Raw genomic sequence first — 22,297 nt, 5'->3', positions numbered from 1 at the left:
ATTGCTACTACCCACAATCTCTCTCTAACTCTGTATATTTGCACGAGTATGCAAACGCACGGAGAGAGTAAATGCATAACACAGTAGTCTAGTATAGAAAAATAGATATGAAAATAGCCTAGATAGGAAAATGTGTAAATTAATTTTCATAAGCTTTAGCAGTTCAGGTTTCATATTTGAAATAAAGATGGAGTTTCAAAACAAATATCTGATCATATAGCATGTGTTGTTCTGCTCAATTTAAAGTCAATAAAGTTTTCTGTCCTAAACTGGGGTGTTACAAAATCCACTTTTATCATAAATAGCATATAAGTATCTTCCATTTCCTTGATAATACCTATACATTTTTGTATTATTATTATTTTATTTAAAATATGCTACTATATGTATGGTAATAGTTATTCTCACATCAATTAAACCGACCAGGAGCCATTAGATTTCTATTTACTGTGGTTAAATATAATTTTTAATTCTATTTAACCACAGTATGTTTAATGTCCTAATCAAAATTACACTGAACACTTTTTTTTTTTTTTTTTTCTCGGTTACACTTTTTTTTTAAATTGTGATATTTGAACAAACCTATTAACATAGCCAATAAATGCCACATAAATACCGATATGAAAAATAAAAGACTGCACCCAAAAATGTAAATAGATTAGATCAACACTAAAACATGGCCGTATAAAGCATATCTAATCGATAAAACCTCTCAAGTGTGAGTTCAGAGCAGCATATGCCTGTATGAGGAGTCGTAGGGAGCTACAGCTGCTCTCTTATGAAACAATAGAAGACTATATGGCCATCAATTTCCAATCAGGCTCCCTCGTCCGACACAATACGAATTTGCATATTTGATCCAAGATTTAATCATTAACATGCATATAGGCTCCGGTTCTTGCGTGTGTTTATGTATGAATATAATTTGGTTTCTAATTATAGTCTAAATAGTAATGCATATGTTAAGATATTTTCTTTATTTTCAGAGCAACAATAACTACCAATGTTGTGGCACTTTTTTATTTATAAGAGATAGATAGATAGATTTAGAAAAAAATATCGAGTAAATTAAGCATTGTTGTGCACCATCATTGCTTTTCTTTAATTCCAGTCCACACTATCTATATTTTATCTGCTAAAATTACTACTGTAATTATCAAATTTAAGTAAATATAGCAGTGCTCGGACTAATCTAAATGCTATGATATCGAGATTAATGTTTTGAGTGTTAATTTAACACCAAGAATACAAAAACTTGTATTTGTCCGGGGGTCCTTCCATTTAATTATTCAAATCAAGGACTCACTAAAAAGCTCCTTTGACGCTGTGTCACATAGAATCATCTCGAAACTTTGTCATTAATCAACATTTAATACTCCAAAACGAATCCCACCGATTAAGCTACTTTAATAAATATGGCTCATAATTGCATATTTTGGTTAAAATCTGACTTGGATGTTCATATAGTGTTTGATGTAAGCGGGGCGTCAGTGGGACCCAGCACTCATTCATTCAGTGTTTCGCATCTCACAGAAACGCCGACACTCACTCATTCATTCAGCACTCCGCGTGGATCACATACAACACAGTACTACTACAGCCAACACAGTACACACAGCCTTTGCTTTAAACTGAGACAAGAAACACACACATACACTCCGTATTTTGTATTAACCCGCCATTTAAAACACTCGTGACGTTTCACAAAAGGCAGCCAATCACAAGCCGGCTGTTATTAGGACAATGGAAAGCGCTCAGCCAATCGCAGGAGTGTTCGCCGTGGCGCCAGCCAATGGCATGGAAGCCCTATTGAGAGTAATGCTAGAGGGTTGAGAGAGCAGACTACTGCGTAGAGCTGTTACATCCACATACAGCCATTGCAGTACATTCACTATCCAGACAACACAGTGTCAGCTTGTAGACATTTCAAAGTCTGGGGTAAGTACAAAAATTGCGAGAAAAGGACAGGAAACCATACGGAATAGAAATATAGCTTGTAAAAGAGCTATTTTAATGGCGGGGGATTTTTGTGAAACGTTAAAAATGATATCCCCTCAGAATAAAAATGAGAATAACCTTAGCTTTTTAATTCATTTGTCTTGATGGACGTCTTAACATTGCCTGTTTTATTCGAGGGATTGAAAAGCTGAAAACGTGAAAAAAAAAATATTCGGTCTATTCGAAATGTAACGTTAAGCGGACAACTAGGTGACAGAATTGCGTACAAACACGGTCTTGCGTGCAGCCATTGCAGCGCTTTACAAGGGATGTCTGTCAGAAGAACTATGAGAAATGATAAGAAAGAAAAAAAACTGACTAACGAAAAAATTAAAGCACAGCGCCATTGTTATGTGTGTGGATTTATACGCTCGGTGATATTGAAATGACAGAGATACGGGCGAAAGAAAATCACCTCAGGAGCTGCGCTTTACTGTAATGGCTGACTGTACTCGCATAGGAAACAAGGCAAATCCACAGAGCCATAGACAGGCGCAGTTCGCTTCAACTTTTTCAAATCGTGTTTTCTACCCCGCCGAGCTCAAAGTACGCGTTTTTCGAGGCGGAAAATAAAAGTTCCATCTTTCGTCGTTCCAACCCGCGTATTTTGCCATTTTTCCGTGCGTGAGAAGGGTGTTAAATTGAGAGTTGAAGTGAGGTAGGTAATGCTCCCCCTTATTGCAAAGCAGTGTAATGGCTGAGCGCTGACACAAAGAGAAGGAGCCATATTCTCAGTGTTAGTGCATGAAGACAAGCGGCCATTGCGAGCCCACAGCAAACTCTGCACAGCACAGACCCAATGTATTGCCATACACCAGGCGAATGCACTAGGCTTTTTGCGAAGGAAACAATTTTCGGTCAGGAAAACCGACCCGTGCCGTTTGTTTGTCGTGTCCAAAAGCGAGCAGGAAGGCGGGTGGAGACATTTTAGGGGGACTTTCTTTCATGAGGAAGGCTTTCTCACAAAATGGAAGAAGAAATATTGCCGTCGTTGTTGACCTCCTTTCCTTCAGTTAGACAAGAGTGTGCGCCATTGCTATTGAACGGTACATAGAGAGAAACGGGCTCTTTTCAACGCAGAATACGGCGAAAGTGAACTCGTTTATTAAGAAATTTTACACGTTTTATGATATCGCGCGTACTTCTGCACATAAAATAACTTTAATCAACCAGCTTATTTTCAGCATTTTTAACCCTTTTTAACACGGTTTTGGAAACTTTGAAAATTTACAACAACTTTTTAAGGTTTCAAAAGTGCACACAAGACTTTTTATTTTTAAAAGCATTATTATGGAAAGTCATTTGTGTTATGTTTACATAATAAAACGTAATTTTCTTCGCGAAGATAAAAATGTTAACGTTAAATATTAGAAAAATTAAATTGTTAAAAGATAGCGTTGGTGTTTATCATGCCAAAATAAAAGTTTTGTTAGTCGAGTTCATTCTAAATAGTATTGAGCAACACATTTAAATATTATATTTGGGAAGTAGAATTTAATGATGGAATTTCTAATTACATTTCAGGATATTTAGGCAAAGATGGGGAAGGATCCAACAAAACCAAGGGGCAAAATGTCCTCTTATGCATACTTTGTCCAGACCTGCCGAGAAGAGCATAAGAAGAAACACCCTGAGGCGTCGGTCAACTTCTCTGAGTTTTCCAAAAAGTGCTCCGAGCGATGGAAGGTCAGTCACACCTTTCGTTTACATTGTGTTAAAGTCCTTTCCCTCTTTTCCCAACAATGATTTTTTTTTCTTGCCTTCCTCAGACTATGTCAGCCAAGGAAAAAGGGAAGTTTGAAGATATGGCCAAACAAGACAAGGTCCGTTACGAAAGGGAGATGAAAAACTACATTCCACCCAAAGGCGAGAAGAAAAAGAGGTTTAAGGACCCCAATGCTCCTAAGAGACCCCCGTAAGCATCTCGCTTGTTCATGAAGATGCATTAGCATTTGTGAAGGATGTAAAGTTTATATTTATTTTTAATACTCTGTTCCACCAAAGGTCTGCCTTCTTCATTTTCTGCTCCGACTTCCGACCCAAGGTGAAGGAAGAGACCCCGGGTCTGACTATTGGAGATGTGGCCAAGAAACTGGGTGAGCTGTGGAACAAAACATCAGCCGAGGAGAAGCAGCCATATGAGAAGAAGGCAGCCAAGCTGAAGGAGAAGTATGAGAAGGTGAGAGAGGATGCCACGACTAATTAGCATCATGCTGATTATGAATATACTGAAAAACAACCATAATAGCATTCGATATATTGAAGAAGTTTCTTGTCTAAAGAAATAAAATAATAATTTTCCTTTTAGGATGTCGCCGCCTATCGCTCTAAAGGCAAAGTGGGAGGAGGTGCAGCCAAAGCCCCTTCCAAGCCAGACAAGGCTAACGATGATGATGACGAAGATGATGATGACGATGATGACGATGATGAAGAAGAGGATGACGAGTAGATGAATAACATTTAGAGCTTAGCTTGTTGTCTATAAAGCATTTAACCCGCCTGTACACTTTACTGAGGCCATAAAATGGGTAAAAGAAATAAACAAACAAAAAAAAAAACCTGAAAGAAAAAAAATGAAATAAGGCTGTGTATATGATATGTTTTTAAGCTGTACAGTTTCTTTTTTTTCCTTTTTTGTATAGTTAACACTACAGAACTGTCATCTGTGTTTGTCTGAATGCCCCAACCCTTAATTTAGTTCTTAGTTTAATTTCTTAAAAATGGTTCCAACACCACTATCCTTGCCTGGTACAGTTAAAAAAAATGGGGGTTGTAAAATTGTCTTGGGGTCAGTGGAGTTTTAGACGTGTGCAGCACACAACCTAGTTTCATGTGAGGTTGTAGTTAATGTACTTTTATTTTGTACTCTTTTTCCAGATCAAATATTATCATCATTAGTACATCGCCGTATCAAAGTTATTTTACTGTATTTTGAATACCACTGTAATTGCAGAAATGATTAAAAAAATGTAATTGTTTTGTTCTGGTATGCTTCTGACATCAATAAACTTTTTTTTTTTAAATAAGGAAGTTGCTTCACTTTTTCATAGCATTGAGTTTAATTGTGAAAACTGAAAGGAACTAATAGGATTAAAATTGAAATGTAAGTGAATTTATCTGAAATGATTTTTATTACCTATTACAAAATAGATATTGTATTTATTTCAGCTCTTCTAATACTGAGGGTGAATGGAAGGATTTATGGGCTTGTCATGTCAAATATCACTTTATAAATGATTTGGTTAAACACATTAACAGAAGAGCTTCATGTACCAACTTGAATATTTTAATTACTAATTTAAAGCTATTTTTATTACCCAAGACGAAGTGATTTCAAGCTCAATTATCTTTATGGCTATATTGATTTTCTTTTCAAAATCATCAGCACCATTTTATTATATTGATATATATATGTTTTTGATTGATTTGAATGTATGGTTTCAGTTCACCAACCAGGCCTTCGTCTTTTTCGTGGCAAACACAGGCTTAAAAAGAACACATGAATGTATCATCAGATGAAAATCTCCATTAATCCGAGCCTCCTGCTGTTCAGCTGCTTCAACAGCATATATTAAGCGGTATACAGCGCCACCGTGTGGTCATTGTGTGGTACTGTCATACATTTATACAGATCAGCAACTCTCCATCCAAAGCATTCATGCCCTTATTTTTGAGCTTTGAACATGTTCACTACCATCCTTCTGCTACTGCGGACGGATTGGACTTTATTTAGTTTTTAACTGTATTCTTAAGTAAAGAAAGATGTTTTAATTACAAATTAAATACAATAATAATAATAATAATAAAATAAATTTGATCTAATGATAAAGGCCAAATATGCAGACCACTTTCCAACAGCCCCTTTCATCCTCATGAATTATTCATTCTTTGAACTGGTACTTCATAGAAGAAACCGGGGCTAGTTGTCACATTTTTACTGCAGTGAATATTTATCAATATTTTTCTGTATAGTCGTGGCTACAAAGACAATAACATAATAATTAAACATATATGGAATTAACTATTAAAATACAGTGAATTACAATGAAAACCTTATCCTTACAGATAGATGTAACCCGTGTGAGTTTATAAAGTTATAATAAAGCAGGCGGAGCTGTATTTGTCCAGACCCCGCCCACAACACATGCATTCATTCATTCATCCATTCAGCGTCTTTTCGCGGCCATGGCAACATCAGTGGGTAACGGACCGTGGGCCAGTCGAACGTAAAAGTGCCTCGCATAAAGGTAAGACATTTACCTATTCCCATGAAAACGTAGAATTAAATGCAGAACACATATATCATATCACATGTTCTTAATTAGATTCATAAACTAACATGCGAACTTTCCTTTCAAATCCTTTTTGTTATCGCTGGCCTAAATCTTGCACTGTTGCCTTATGGGTAATGTAGTTTCTTAGTGCAACGTTCACTATTTGTCTGTACTTAAAAGCAAACGGGGGAAAACTACAAATCGTGTATAAAGGAAAAATCAAGAGCTGTGACGTTTGGGCTGTTTTTACATACAAACGCGATTTGATTTTGTAGATATAAATTATTTTATGCTATTTGAATGGTGGATTTTCAGGTAGGTTAGTTTTTTGTTCAAAGAAAAGACATGGGATGCAAACAATTTGAGGCATCTTGAACGGTTTTTATTATATGCTTCACGTCAAGTGTCCGACAAACGAAATGGTCTTATTTTTGACAGCCACTCTGTGGTCAGGGTAAAGGTTAATAAACCAAAGTTTAGTATTGCAGTAACAGAAACTACAGCTTTGCATCCAAACCCGTAGAAAAATCCTCTCATTGTGTTTGTTATCAGTGAATCCACACACAGTGTGATTAAATCAGTTCAAATAGACCTGATAAGCCTGGAGTGTTTTAGTTATTTAATATACAGTCACTGAATTTGAAACAATTCGGATAATTAGGGCAGGAGAGAGAAAGAGAGAAACATTCAATAGGGGCCTGATAGGGGGAAAAAACTTATGAATGCTACCTTTAATTTAACTTATGAACATCGTAACCTTTAATGTAAAATTTGTATAATAAGAAAATATTGGACATCTAAAGTGAGCACAACATCATTTACATCTTTATGGTCTCTATAATAAAACATATTTATTTATTTAAAATAACATAATTGTAAGAAAAGGCCTATTTCGTCTTGGCCCATTTTATCTACTTCCATCAGTTTTAATACGTCATATCCTCCTGAGACCCAGAAAAAAAAAGCTTTGTGGATTTAGTATATTCTCATGTTATTACCACTGATCTATACATAATAGTGGTTATTACATTGTTTAGAGCATAAGAATTTTTTTTTTTTTTATTAATATGTTATGCAATGCCCTCTGTAGAGGACAACCAGGACATACATGACATGAAAAGGCAAAAACAATGGGATTTGAAAAAAAAAGAAAAATAATCATCAATCAATTTTTAGGTTTCAGGATTTTTTTTGGCAAACTTTGTATCAGGATGATTCTCAACTGTTATAAAAGATATAACATAATGATTTTATATACCAGTGTGCTTTATGCAATATGTGTGTAAAATTTCCATAAACTGGAAAAAAACAGCATGTTGAAAAAAGAAGTGTAATAATTGGCCAGATTTTAATAATAATTTCTAATATTTTATAAAAATGTTGACTATATAATTTATTTTCCTATTCAATTGTTGTGCCTCCCAAAATGTGTAATAAACATGCTTTTAGTCCTGTTGTCCTCCACAGTGGACATGTATGAAATCATGTCCTGTTTCATAACAAAAACTCATATTTTGATTTGAAACCCCATAACATTTTCCTGAGCTGTTGATTTATGACAAACAATTAGAAAATTGATCAAATTTAAATGCTAATTACAAAATATGATCATATTTCCATAAGGATGTACAATTGTATCACTAAATTAATGTCAGCCGACTTTAAAGACCAAGGAGAGGGAGTGGTCATGGTCAAACGTCCAAACATGTGACATGTAAGATCGTAGAGAAATTCACTAAAATATAATGTCCACTACAGAGAAAAAGCTCCATAGATGGGTCTCAGGAGGATATTTATGTTGTTTGAATGCCCATACACACACTTTCAACTTCCATACACTCATGCCAACTTTATTGTTAACTATTATCAGTAAAAAAGAAATACAGTCACACACAAAACTTCTATTTAAAAAAAAAAAAAATAAAATGAATAATTAAACCTCTGAATAAATTGTAAATAGAAATCTTCACATATTCTACATACATGGTTCACACAGAATACTAACAATGAATTGAATGAGCTTTAGTAAAGGGAGTTTTTTTAAAATGTTATAAATATTTCTCTTTCTAACACTCACAAACACAACTCATTCTTTCTGAAGGTTTCGCTGTGCAGGTTCCCTGGAGCATTTTACTTGGTTCTGACACAGAGGGGGACTTCTGAAAGAATAGCTTTTTAAACAGCTCCTGGGTTTTATTTTGTTACATATTTTAAACAAAACTGTTTAAGAGATCTGGAAATGCGCAGAGACATTTTAATGCAGCTCTGGATGATTTGTCAGAAAGTTATTCGCTGTACCCGACTTCACCCCTCTTCTGTTACTATCTCTATAAATGTTTGATTTAGCTGGGCATCATCTTATCAGCCTCTTTGTTCTTTGACATGTTTAGGACTCATGGCCTTCAATCACCAGCATCTCTGATGAAGCTGTGAACTCAGGTCACACTGAAGCACTGAAGCAACGTTTGGTTTGATTTCTTTCTCATCATGAATCTGACTGAGATTTGCGACAACGCTAAGAAAGGAAGAGAATATGCACTACTGGGGAATTATGACTCATCTATGGTGTATTATCAAGGTGTTATACAACAGATCCATAAGCACTGTCAGTCCCTCAGAGATCCTGCTCTGAAAGTCAAATGGCAACAAGTAAGGCGCTCATATACTGTATGATTCAATCTGATATGTACTTATTTATAGTGCTGTGAATTATATGGTATTAGCCAAAGAGTATAGTGGTGTTGGTACAGTATATGTAATCTCAAACCAGTGCCCCCCCTCCTTCTCTGAGCCCAGGTTCGGCAGGAACTGACAGAGGAATATGAGCAGGTGAAAAGCCTCGTAAACACCCTGGAGAGTTTCAAGGTGGACAAACCCGCTGATTTCCCCAACCCTCTGCCTGAAGAGAGCCCAAGGGACCCTGATGTCTGGCCTCCCCCAATCCCAGCGGAGCACAGGTAGAATAAGCAGCTGATTACATAAAGCCCTGAGGAGTTCTGTCAGCTGCAGAGCATGTCACACGTCTCCTGTCTTCATGCTGTCACTGCTGTGTTCACTCATGCGTCATGTCATACAGCACAAAATGGAATTAGCTCAGTGAAAACATATTCACATTCACACATTTTACTGTGCTTTATATTTTTATTTTATATAAAAAAAATGTCTGCTATTGAAATGTTATTTTATTAACTTACATATACACTACTGGTCTGTTTCCCACAAATATATTGAGCAGCAAAAACAATTTTTTATTTTTTTTTAAAGAAGTTCTGTATGCGCACCACGTTTCGTATTATTATCAATGCTGAAAACAGTTGTGCTGCTTAATATTTTAGTTGAAAAAAATATTGATTAAAGTTCTAAAGAGCAGCATTTATTTAACCCGAATAACGCATTCAGGTCTGTTTTGACCTGGAAGAGATACATAAAAATTTGTAAAAAAAAAAAAAAAAAGCATAGTTTTTAGTTAGTGAATGAAACTTTACAAATGCTTTAAGACTCTCATAATACACATTATTTATTTATTTTTAGATTTTTAGATTTTTTTTATAATTCGTGTCATATTTGACCTTGGTATGTATTGAGTAGGTACACTTGACAAAATGATCTATGAAGTTATATTAGTGTGAAATGTTTTTTTTTCTGAATTTTGTTGATAAACATCAATAAGTACACCAATCGATGAACCATTGCAGCATGATAACAGATTCCTTTTTCATCTGAAAGTGAAGGTTTATGCTAGTAAAATGAATTTATTTTGTTTGAAAACCTTTCAGAATATTATTTATGTTGTTTTGTTATAAATGTAGGGTTCATAAATTAGTTTCAAGCAATCATGAGTTTCAGATGTTTAATTAAAGGTATTGAATTAAATTACATTCATTCCAGTGGGGTTAAGACTGGTGATATGTAATAACATACTAAAACAAAAGTAGGAATAACATTAGCTTTTTAATTTTATTTCCCACTTTCACTTTTTAATGAGAAGTTGCTGATCTAATATAATGTGGTTTTAGTTGAAAAATATTAAGCTAAGACTGTTTTTATAAATAACGATTCTATAAATGTGAAAATAGTATACACGTTTTTAACATATTATGAGATTTAAAATTGAAATCTTCTGTAAAGTTATAAATATCTGTGCTGTTACTTTTGACCAGTTTAATGGATCCTTGCATCCTATGTATTATATAGATACTATGAATTGCATTCACTAATCAGTTCAAAAAAGCCAGTCAGAATATGTGCATTTGTGGTCACATGATTCAGATGCCCCATGATACCACTCTGTCTGGTCATAGGGGACCTGTCCAGGTGAAGAAGCCAATCAATGTATCAAAGCCCCAGAGAAAGGAGTCACCTGGAATGCAGCATCGTGGCCCTGTGGGCAGAGGTCAGCCGAACGTCAAATCAGAGAGACCGAACACCCGTGACGGCCGTGGAAATAAAGCTAAGGATGAAAAAGTTAGTTATTTAAACTATTAGGCTGAATGTACAATCTGCCAAACTTAGTGCAAATTGGAATTATGGTTGATTTAATTTCAGTTTAGACAATTTAGGATTTGTAAGTACCTATTATCATGTGTTGTAGCAATGTGTCCTGCCTGTCTGTGTTTTCAGAGTAAGAAGAATGCCCAGGAGGGTGCTGCTGATGTGGAACAGAGGAAGTTTGATGGCACAGGCTGTGACAGCGATCTGGTGGATGCACTGGAGAGGGACATTGTGTCCCGGAATCCCAATGTCCACTGGTATTGTGCCATTTTAGCACTAGTTTTACTGTTCAAATACTTACGAGTATATAGTATACAAAATAAATGTATACATTACACACAATTGTACTGCTCATAATTAATCTGAATATAATTATATTGTGATATTGCAAGACTGTAGATGTTGTTATCGACTATTGAAAAACCTGGATTGAACCTGAATGAATTTTGTGCTGATGATTACTTGTCAAACAAATAATTGCGATTAACGGTATAATTGTCTGTTCTGCTCATGTCGCTTAAAATATAGGCCTAATACATTATACAAAAATAAATAATAATTTTTAACTTATAATTAAATACGTTTTTTTTTAATGCTGTGAAAATATATTTTTTTAAAAATGTGCTTTGTTTAATGGTAAAATACAATTAAAATGTAAAGTTATTATTATCATGATTCTCTCAAATTCATGATTATATCAAATAATAACTACTGTAAAACACTACATACTAAAGTACAAAATGTGCCAAGGCACTTTGCTCACTCTTAAATGTTTATTCATAAATCGATTGACTAGTTTCATCATGCTTTCAGCATTCAGTAAGAGTTATAACTTTAAGTTCAAATCCCCCAAAAACAATTTATGAAAATGAGCCAAGAAAATGTGAACAAAAAAGTCCCTCTGGGCTTAGGCATTGGCTGTATAAATAGCAATGCAGTAAGTTTAGTTTTCATACTTGACCAGAGACAAATAAGTAACGTGTTGAGTCAGCGACAGCTGTCAGTCACAGTAGCAGTTAGTGATTCAGTGCTGGACGGTGACTCAAGCAAGCTGTCATGTGTTACTGTTCCTGCAGGGATGACATAGCAGATCTGGAAGATGCCAAAAAGCTGCTGAGAGAGGCAGTGGTCCTGCCTATGTGGATGCCAGACTTCTTCAAGGGGATCCGCCGCCCGTGGAAGGTTAATATGTTAGATGACATCTGATGCCAGAGTTTGACATCTGAACATACACACATATGGATACATAGTCTGTCAATACTATGTTGTTGCCAACAGTTATGTTTCTATTTCTCGTGTTCATAATTTTTTAGCACTGCAGGGTGCACTGTTATATTAGTTAATATAGGACAGAATTCACATTCTCCAAAACAGGCTCTCATTAGTGCTGTATCATTCGTCACAGATTGAGTATGGCTGATATTTCGCCTTCAGTTTGTTTTCCACATGCCGTCTGTTTTACTGAAGTGTTTTTTCCTCAAACCATCAGCTGCACCTGTGTGTTTCAAATATATGCCCATGCGAAGTCGTGTTGTTTTTAAACTCGCAGGGGGTGCTGATGGTGGGCCCTCCAGGCACAGGGAAGACCATGTTGGCTAAAGCGGTTGCAACCGAATGTGGCACAACATTTTTCAATGTTTCGTCCTCCACGCTGACCTCAAAGTACAGGGGAGAGTCTGAGAAACTCGTGCGGCTCCTTTTTGAAATGGTGAGGATTTTGAAACTGGGATTGCGTGGCCATTGATTTGTTTAGTTTTTTTGCTGAAGGTGTAATTTGATAGTGATTAGGATCAGGAGTTAAGTAGACATCAGGGCACAAATGATCAAAAGTGATAAAAATGTCCTAGATATTTACAATGCCTCAATTAAAGACCCCATAGTAAAGCTCATTTCTTGACCATTTCTGGATGATAAAAATCAGCATAGAAAACAGCGAGTAGAGTTAAGTAGTTAGATAGACAACATAAAAGTAAAAATACCCCTCAAAATAAATGTTGATTTAACATTAATTGGCAAAAAATGCTCCGTAAAATCAGGTAAAAATACTGAAAATCAGTGTTGATTTGACAAATGGGCAATAACTTGTGTTTTTATAGGGAAGGTTAAGTAGTTAGTCAGTTAATTAGTTAGTTAGCAAGGTAGTTATTTAATTAGAGAAAAAAATCATAAAAGGTAAAAATACCTTTGATAAGCAATGTTAATTTGACAGCTGGATGACACTGAGTGTTTATATAGGGGAGATATTATTTATTTAGTTAGTTGTTTAGTCAGTTAGACAACAATATGCCCAACAACAACAAAAAAACAATGAAAATAAATGATGATTTTACATTAACAGTGTTTTTAGGGACAAAAATTAGTTATTTTGATAGTTGGTTAGTTAGAAGAAAAAAATGAGAGAAAACATATGCCCTCATAAAAGGTAAAAGTACTCCTAAAAGTTAGTATTGATTGGACACAAATGGGTAAAATTCTATGTTTTTATAGGGAAAATATTAGTTAGTTATGTAGATAGTCAGTTAATTAGTTAGGTAATTATGCCCTAATAAAAGCAAAAAAACCTCCCGAAAATCTGTTGATTTTACATAAATGGGGAAAATAGGGGAAAAAAAGTTAGTTAGTTAATCAGTTAGTTAGCTAGCCAGGTCGTTAGAGAAAAAATATGCCCTCATAAAATGTGAGGGGGAAAAAAAATGGTAATGGGTCAAAATTATTGATTTTTCTTTTATGCCAAAATCATTAGGATATTAAGTAAAGATCATGTTCCATGAAGATATTTTGTAAATTTCCTACTGTAAATATATCAAAACTTAATTTTTGATTAGTAATATGCATTGCTAAGAACACCGTCAGATTCCAGATTTACAAATAGTTGTATCTTGGTCAAATATTGTCCTATCCTAACAAACCAAATACATCAATGGAGCTTATTTATTCAGCTTTCATTTGAATTTCAAATAAAAAAATAATAATAATAATTTACCCTTATGACTGGTTTTGTGGTCCAGGGTCACATATAAGAAAAAACAGGCTAGTTAGTTAGTTAAATAAATAAAGAGAAAAACAGCCCTGACTCTGATGGTGTTAAAATGAAGTAATATCATTTATGATAACATAATATATAATAAACTAAAAATGTTGGTCATGTTATAGTCTATTTCTTTACTGGACATTTGCACTTCTGTTGGTTTTGGTCATTTTTGTTTCATTGTTTGCTGTAACAGGCTCGTTTTTACGCCCCTACAACAATTTTTATTGATGAGATTGACTCTATTTGCGGGAGACGGGGCACATCAGACGAACACGAGGCCAGTCGCAGAGTGAAGTCAGAAATACTCGTGCAGATGGATGGTGAGTTTTGTGTAGTAGGCGACTCTGTTATGATAGTACAATGAATGATGCAGCCTTATTTTAACACCCACCGGTATAATGGCATCAGGTGTAGGAGGTGCTCAAGAGAGTGACGATCCCTCTAAAATGGTAATGGTCCTGGCTGCCACTAACTTCCCCTGGGACATTGATGAGGCTCTAAGGAGACGACTGGAGAAGAGGATCTACATTCCACTACCCACTGGTAATCTAACACCCTCACTCACAAACGCCCATCAACAGGAAAACATTCTACAGGCAGTCACGGCTCCTCTGATTTCTCCATGCATGTCACCCACTCATAAATGAACCAACCTGATTAATTTCTCTCCATTCAAACTGTGCTGTATAGTTCAGTTACTCATGAGCTTTCATTGTCTGATGCAACTCCTTTGTTATAGTTACATGGCCTGGATTTTAGAATTTCAAATTGGATGGGAGACAAAAATACGTAAATGTTTTTTTTAAAGGTTATATTTCTCCCCAAAAACAAAAGGGGAAAATGGGAAATTATTGACACAAATAAAAGGAAGCTTATTTTTAGAACCATGAAGATGTTTCTAATTAAGCACAGTTTCTAAGCACATTTATGAGTAAGTAAAATATGAGTAATAGTAAAATTAAAATTAAACCAGCATAAATCAAAATCAAAGTGATTTACAAATACTTTGTAATAAAATATAATATTAGGCAGCGGCTATTTGCACTAAGTGTAAATAGCAATATTTTTAACCATTTGCTGTTTAGACTAAGTGCAAATAGCTATAGATTCTATTTACACTGTTAAAATAGCAAGATTTTCTGCTCTTTATACTACTAATTGCAAATAGTGGCAATTATTTGCACCTCAGTATTGTAGTACATTATAAAACAGTACGCAATAATAACGTATTGAGTGTAAATGATAGTTTTAATTCAAATTATTAAATGGATGCCACCTTATTGGGACAATATAAGCCCTCCTACACCTACCCTAACCCTACCCGATACTTTATTTTCAACTTTTTGATTATTTCCTTAATTTTTATTGAAAATAAATGCCTTTCCGATGCGATATGAGATTTGAAAAGGGAGAAAAAAAGTTTGGCAAAAGGCAAAAGCACCTACATCTAACCATCTTACCATCTACACCATTGAAACTGACACTGAACGAACGTCTTTTTTTAGTGTTGACTAACCCAATCACACGTTAGTGGGTGGAGTTAGTGTAAATAGACACTCCGATAATATATATTTTTCATTGCTAATTTAATGTAATTTAATATAAAATTTTTATTTATAAAATGAAAAATATATTTACCATATTTCCTGGAAAATAAGTCACACCTGACTATATAGGTCGATCAGATCAAATTAGCTTGTTGAGAGGGGGAAAAAACACAGATAAAATTCATATTATTATTATTTTATTATTATATTCAGAAATAATGTAAAATACCCAGAAAATAAAATGAAATGAAAAAACAAACACTATATTAAGACTTTAAACATGTATTTTAGTTCCCCCTCACTCCACAACAAATAACAACTACATTTAATGGTATTAAGAACAGAACAGGAATGAAAAATATATGTATTTGTAACGAAGGGGGGGGGGGGGTAGAGTGCAGTCTCGAGGATACCCCCGGCTTGCGAGGGGCGATGGGGGTATGTAACGAGTGGGAACGGAGCGAGGCCGGTGGAGTTAATGATAATGAGCGACACCTGCGCCACTCACCGGTCTCGCTCCGTTCCCACGGCTCTCAGCCCCGCCCCACTCGTTACATACCCTCGAGACTGCGATCTACACCCCCCCCGTTACAGTACTAAAAGAACATAAATTAAAGTAGCATTCATTATGAACAACATTTATTTTAAAGCCAAGCTTTTTATTTAAAGTAAAACTGAAATATGATGTTTTAGATGAAAAAAAAAAGACTTATTTTTTTAAATGATAAAAAAAGAGAAATACAGTAGTCAAAGTAGCATCATGATAATCACACAGCTGTCTATTTAAAAAAAAAAAATCAAAACAGGAAAAATATGGTTTTCATAATGTTCAAATGATTCCTGAACTCCACAGCTCAAGGTCGAGCGGAACTCTTAAAGATCAACCTAAGGGAAGTTGAAGTGACATCTGATGTGGATCTCACCCTCATCGCTGAGAAAATTGAGGGTTATTCAGGAGCTGACATCACTAACGTCTGCAGGTACAGTATGTTTTCAGGATTACAGATAACACCTTGTCCTATAACTGGACTTAATGTGACAGGTTTCAAGCATCAAGTAATTTTTCTGCTCTTGCTAAAAACATAATGTGGCGCATAGTGACAAAATCACAGCCAATAAGAACAGACTCAAGCTCAACAGTGGTTGCCTGGGGCTCGTTAGTATATTTTCCATTCATTTTACCCTTCAGCGTTGCATAAAATTCCTGAATAGAAGAGTTATCTTGAACCAAACCAACTAGCTCTAGCTGTTTCATGGTCCTATTTATCCCAAGAAGCACGCTGCATATTGCCCATAATTGAAAATCATTAAATCATTTCAGTATGGGTTTATATGTTTTGTCTCTGCATAATAAGCAGGGAGGGGAGAAAGTAATTCAATATCTTTCACTTTAATGCCTAAAGGAATAGTTTACCCAAAAATGAAAATTTGCTCAAAAATATACTCTCCCTGATCTTCAGATTCAGTTTGTTTCTTCATCAGAACATATTTTACAACAGAAATTTAGCATTGCATCACTAGCTTAACAATGGATCCTCTGCAGTGAATGGGTGCCGTCAGAATGAGAGTCCAAACAGCTGATAAAAACATCACAATAATCCACAAGTAATCCACACAACTCCAGTCCATCAAATTAAATCAATCATTGAGACCATTTTAACTTCAAACCGTTGCTTCCAGCAAAAATAAGAGTCCCCCATCCATAATAAAAAGGTATGTTGGTGGATTTTGATGTGAGAGGACAACAGGAAATCGATTTGGATGGAGAATGGATTGGTATTTTGGCCAGAAGCAAAAGTTTAAAGTTAAAACACGTTAATGATGGACTTTTTTTATTACAAACACACAGCTTTTCGCTTCACAAGATGTTAAGTGATGGACTGGAGTTGTGTGTATTATTGTAATGTTTTTATGAGCTGTTTGGATTCTGACGGCACCCATTTACTGCAGAGGATCCATTAGTGAGCAAGTGAAGCAATGCTACATTTCTCAGAATCTGTTCTGAGGGATGTTCATTTCGGTTATTCTTCCTAACCGATGCTCGTTAACCGATTATTAACCGTTAACCGACAAGATTATTTAAAATTAGAATTGAATTAAATTAGAAAGGATAAGCGTTTCTAAATTAGAAAGGATAACAAAACATTTTGTTTTACGTGGATATTGGAAATATAATAAATAATATTTTGGCATTCAAATACATCGCGAATACGGAAACATTTGATTTTGTGTCAAACAAGAGACCCAACGTTGGTTTCAGTTTCGTTTTAGCCTAAATGAATTCGTTTTGGCTTATCGTTTATATAGCTATAGCTTCTTATATTTTTAATTCTTGTTCTTTTCTAAATATTGTTAATTAAAAGGATTTGTTGTGAAGTGAGGGGAACTAAAATAGTTAACCGGTTAAATTGGGAGCATCCCTAGTTCTGATGAAGAAACAAATTCATCTACATGTTGGATGGATTGAGGGTCAGTACATTTTCAGCAAATTTTCATTTGTGGGTGAACTATTCCTTTAAATGAAGCCGCATGCTCCAAATATGTAAATTGATGGTGTTGATTTGACTGATGAACTTTGTACTTTGTGCTCTCAGAGATGCATCAATGATGGCGATGCGAAGGAGGATCCAGGGTCTGAGTCCAGAGGAGATCCGTGCTCTTTCGAAAGATGAGCTGCAGATGCCAGTCACTATGGAGGACTTTGAGCTTACACTCAAAAAGATCTCAAAATCCGTCTCGGCTGCAGACCTGGAGAAATACGAGTCCTGGATGTCTGAGTTTGGGTCTGTGTAAAGAGAAACGACAGCCACAAGATAAGTGGGAGAACAAATTGTGGACCAACACTTGAAAAAAGGCGCGGTTTTATGTTTCGAGACATTTTAATATGCAAAGATGATACTGAAACTAGTCAAACCAGTGTTCAAATGCGTTTGGACACGTTTGGACTGAGAAAAGTTGCAACTTCAATTGTCAGAAATGCACTACCGGTCTGTGTTCATTTTTTTCTAGCATCTCAGTTTCAAGTATTTCTAACTTCATTCTCTGCTAACAGATGGAAATCACCTGAGTTGCTAATGACCTGTCTTAAGTTTCAAAACTGAAAGGCCTGTGAAAAATGATACTTGACAAGGGAGACCAGCATAATCCTGGTGCTGTGCTGGATGTTTTTTAATGTTTATTAGTGTGTAGACATTCATACGTGCTGTGTTCTTTTATTTGTTTTACTTGATAGTTATAATAAAATTAACATTTGTTCTCTACCTATTTATTGTCAAAATTTACTTATTTTCTCAATACACTAAAAAAAACAAAAAACAGGTGTAGGATTTACTTTGAAACAATTTTCAGTCAGATATTGCTGGTAATTTTTTACAAATAATTACAAAGAACCTGCAATTAACACATTGAATTAAACATTAAATTTAGAGAGAAAAAATAGAGAGACGAAAATAATATTTTACAAACTCCAGTAGTCAAAATAGCATCATGATAATCACACAGCTGTCTATTTAAAAAAAAAATCAAAACAGGAAAAACATGGTTTTCATAATGTTCAAATGATTCCTGAACTCCACAGCTCAAGGTCGAGCGGAACTCTTAAAGATCAACCTAAGGGAAGTTGAAGTGACATCTGATGTGGATCATACGAAAATAATATTTTACAAACTCCAGTAATCCTGTTTTATTTACAACTTTTTTTTTTTTTTTTTTAACAATGTACTTGATTTATCAGTCCACTAAACACTGTTTCTCTTAATAACCTTTCATCCAAAAATAATAAGTTGTCCTTGCTTTGAAATAATGTCAGACAATGTCATCAAGACTGTGCAGGCTATTGGATAACATCAACCGATTAACTCAAACGCTGCCCACTTTTTGTCCCACCCTATTTTTTTTCTGTCTTAAATTTCCAGGGGCCTGTACCATGAAGCCGGTTTAGCTGGTTAGCCAGGTAAGTTCCAGTTTAGTTTGCACCAATCCTGGGTTTTAGGTTACATGAAAGTGGTTTGGTTCAAAGCTGCGTTCTTTGCCTAGTAACTTACACTCCACGGCTAACCTGCTCCGGGGCAGGCTATGTTCTGAGTTAGAGATCTCAAACTGAAATTGGACCAATCAGATGTGAGCAAAGTAACACATGTCTAACACAAAAAAAGTCACTCCCCCAGTTTGTCTTGCTCCAAATTAAAGGTCACTAGTACTAAAAAATGTCTGGCTTTAATTATAATTATTTAGAGTTATTTTATATGATTTATATTATTATTAATCCATTACATACAAGCAATTTTAGTTTAACAGTTATTATAAATCATTTATTTTAAATTAATGTTAATATATACAGATCGTATGCAATATAAATAAGTTGTAGAATCAATAGATAATGCTTTAAAAATGACTACGTGACCTTACATGTCCGAGTCTCTATCGCTGTATATTTACAACTATATAAACTTAACAAGTTTCACTTGTGACTGCACTGATAAAACAAGATCATTTCTTTTATTTGTCCTCTTTCATGAACAAGTAATTTTTTTCATTGTAAATGCATTTAAATTCATCATATTCTTCGATCCTTTAACCTTTAGCAAAACCTTTATCCTTTAATCAAGGCTCGTGATTGGCTGTTCGCCAGTGATGTCACACATTCATGTGCACATGCTCCACTAACCCAGCATCAAAGCCTGAGTTGACAGAGAAAGTTGATGATCAGCATCATGGTACCAACAAAGCCAGATTGGTTTGGTTTTGTCAACTCAAAACTAATCCTGTAACTCTGAATTTGTTCATTTACCATCATGGTACAGGCCCCTGGTTCACTTAGAAATATATATCACATTGCCAAAGTAAAATGTTTTGCTTTTTCTTTTTGTTTTAACATTAGCAAAATTTCTGTACAATTTCACAGACAAATAAGGACCATTGTCTGTGAAATTGTACAGAAAGTTCTGTACAAATTTCTGGATTCCTGAAGTACAGCTCGCTACTCACTTTCCAACCAAGCAGGTTTCTGTTGGCGAATCGACACGAATCTGTAATGAAATGCAAAATGCAAAATTCCCAATCGCTTGGATTCCTGTTGAAATGAATGGATTTTGCCTGCAAAAAGTTGCCAAACAATAATAATTGTGAATCTGTTATGAAATCTGTCCGCCTTCATGCAAAATTCTCAATTGCTTGGATTTCTGTTGGATTATAAATGTGACCGTATATTTATGTTACAAATTTTCAAACATTGTCAAAAATGTCTAAAAAACAAATCCTTGATCAATACTCATTAATTATTGTATTATATTAGTAACAGAAGTACAATTTGACAATAGTAACCAGGGATTATCACATTTGATGCTCAAGCGTTTACAGTTTGTATGACAGCTTGATAGTAACCAGATCTGGATGCACGATGGGCGATAAAGGTGTTGTGTCTTACAGCAGCAGAATGGTCTGACTCAGTCGGCAGGAAGGAGGACAGTGGGGGAAGAGGATGACTATGTTGTTGTGGGCTGTGCTGTGTGAGTGTAGGCTGTGTGTGGAGTTTATTGTTTTCTGACTACTTTAGAGTCAATGCGATAACGTCATGATGTGTTGTCTGCCCCAAGCGAAGTTTCCTGATTGTTATGAAATTATTTATTCGTCCTGCTTTTTTATTTTTTCTCCATCACCCTGTTATGGCTAGCATTAAAAGTCACAGACTGACAATACTTAATGTAAACTGGCATGATGTAGCATTATATCAGCATAGATAGCATCCGGTTAAATTGGTTACCGAGTGGTTGGTGATGCAGGTTTTGAATTTGTGTGGACACAGATGGATGTGGCAGCTAGTGTATATCCAAAGAGAGTGTGAATGAATCATAAGTATGGACAACAGTCCGACCGGCTGACAAGAGGACCGGTGATGGCATGACGTGGCATTTGTGCGGTAGAAATCGAGGATAATAGTCAATACTTGTCCTGAAGCGTGGCTCTTTAAAGGCCACTACACATGGCTACGACAGACCAGCTGCTCTTTTTTTTTTTTTGATGATTTGTCTCCACTAAACAGTTTGTGTAAGCAGGAAAAAGTGTCATTTATATAAAAACACTATACAAATTATTCCACACATGTGCTTTATCTGTGATTTATTATTAGGTTATTATAGTGAAAATGCTTATAATAAAAAAAAAAAATTCAGCACATTTTTACAAAAATGGTAACATGAATTTCTGAAATTCTTAGTATGAGTTTGTTGCCCTTTGAACACCTGAATTGATCGGTCTGAACAAACATCACAAAACAAAAAAAACAGTCATGGATCATCCAGGTAACCACACACAGTATTAAGAACCAAGGCTTCCCTAACATTTTAATGGGGTTATTTTAATAATTTCAGCTATTTTTTTTTGTCTTGTGGACTAAATGTAAACATCTTTTATTTAAAATATTTTACTCAGGACAGTACTAACTAAAAAATAACATGCATTTCTCTTATTTTGTTAAAATTACATTTTCACAGATTCTGCAAGGGGTTCACAAACTTTCAAGCGGCACTATATATATATATATATATATATATATATTCAAAATTCAATTTTATTTTTTAATTCAAAATTGCTTTATATGCAAAGATACAATATTCATTCATATATATATATATATATATATATATATATATATATATATATATATATATATATATATATATATATATATATATATAAAACACCTATAAAAATATCTGATGACAATATTGCATGCTTGGTGTGTGTGGGGTTTTGGATTAAAGGCAGATGTTCCAGACGGTGTCAAATACATCTATTTTTACCCATCCTCTTCCTAACCACCAAGTGCATTCTGGGAATATATCTTTAGTTTAGTGGTGTAGATTCTATAGTATGTAACTTGAGGATTTAGTGGTACAGACTCTGATCAGTTACTCCTCCACAGCATCTGGCCCCAGACAGATGTAGATGCTTTAATG

General features: G+C 35.0%; 2 protein-coding genes across 3 annotated transcripts; both read left to right on the top strand.

Annotated features, from left to right (window-relative positions):
- The first annotated feature begins 1,799 nt into the window (after positions 1-1,799).
- On the top strand, positions 1,800-5,016 carry LOC306864455 (high mobility group protein B1-like). 2 transcript variants are annotated; one of them, XM_079408475.1, is made up of 5 exons: positions 1,800-1,938; positions 3,523-3,684; positions 3,768-3,913; positions 4,003-4,177; positions 4,307-5,016. In XM_079408475.1, the coding sequence occupies exons 2-5, from the start codon at positions 3,538-3,540 to the stop codon at positions 4,445-4,447; spliced, it is 609 nt and encodes a 202-aa protein (XP_079264601.1). In that variant the 5' UTR covers positions 1,800-1,938; positions 3,523-3,537; the 3' UTR covers positions 4,448-5,016. The 2 variants fall into 2 exon arrangements, with proteins under 2 accessions (XP_079264601.1, XP_079264602.1); XM_079408476.1 differs by lacking the exon at positions 1,800-1,938 and adding an exon at positions 2,738-3,044.
- A 1,161-nt stretch (positions 5,017-6,177) lies between these two features.
- Positions 6,178-18,604, top strand: LOC306864057 (katanin p60 ATPase-containing subunit A-like 1). Its single transcript, XM_079407759.1, has 11 exons — positions 6,178-6,245; positions 8,663-8,921; positions 9,069-9,229; positions 10,574-10,736; positions 10,893-11,020; positions 11,840-11,945; positions 12,313-12,471; positions 13,988-14,114; positions 14,203-14,337; positions 16,195-16,321; positions 17,936-18,604. The coding sequence occupies exons 2-11, from the start codon at positions 8,760-8,762 to the stop codon at positions 18,132-18,134; spliced, it is 1,467 nt and encodes a 488-aa protein (XP_079263885.1). The 5' UTR covers positions 6,178-6,245; positions 8,663-8,759; the 3' UTR covers positions 18,135-18,604.
- Positions 18,605-22,297: the final 3,693 nt, after the last annotated feature.

Source organism: Barbus barbus (genome assembly GCF_936440315.1).
Source record: "Barbus barbus genome assembly, chromosome: 45".
Classification (NCBI taxonomy): domain Eukaryota; kingdom Metazoa; phylum Chordata; class Actinopteri; order Cypriniformes; family Cyprinidae; genus Barbus; species Barbus barbus.
This window is presented reverse-complemented; position numbering and strand designations above follow the sequence as displayed.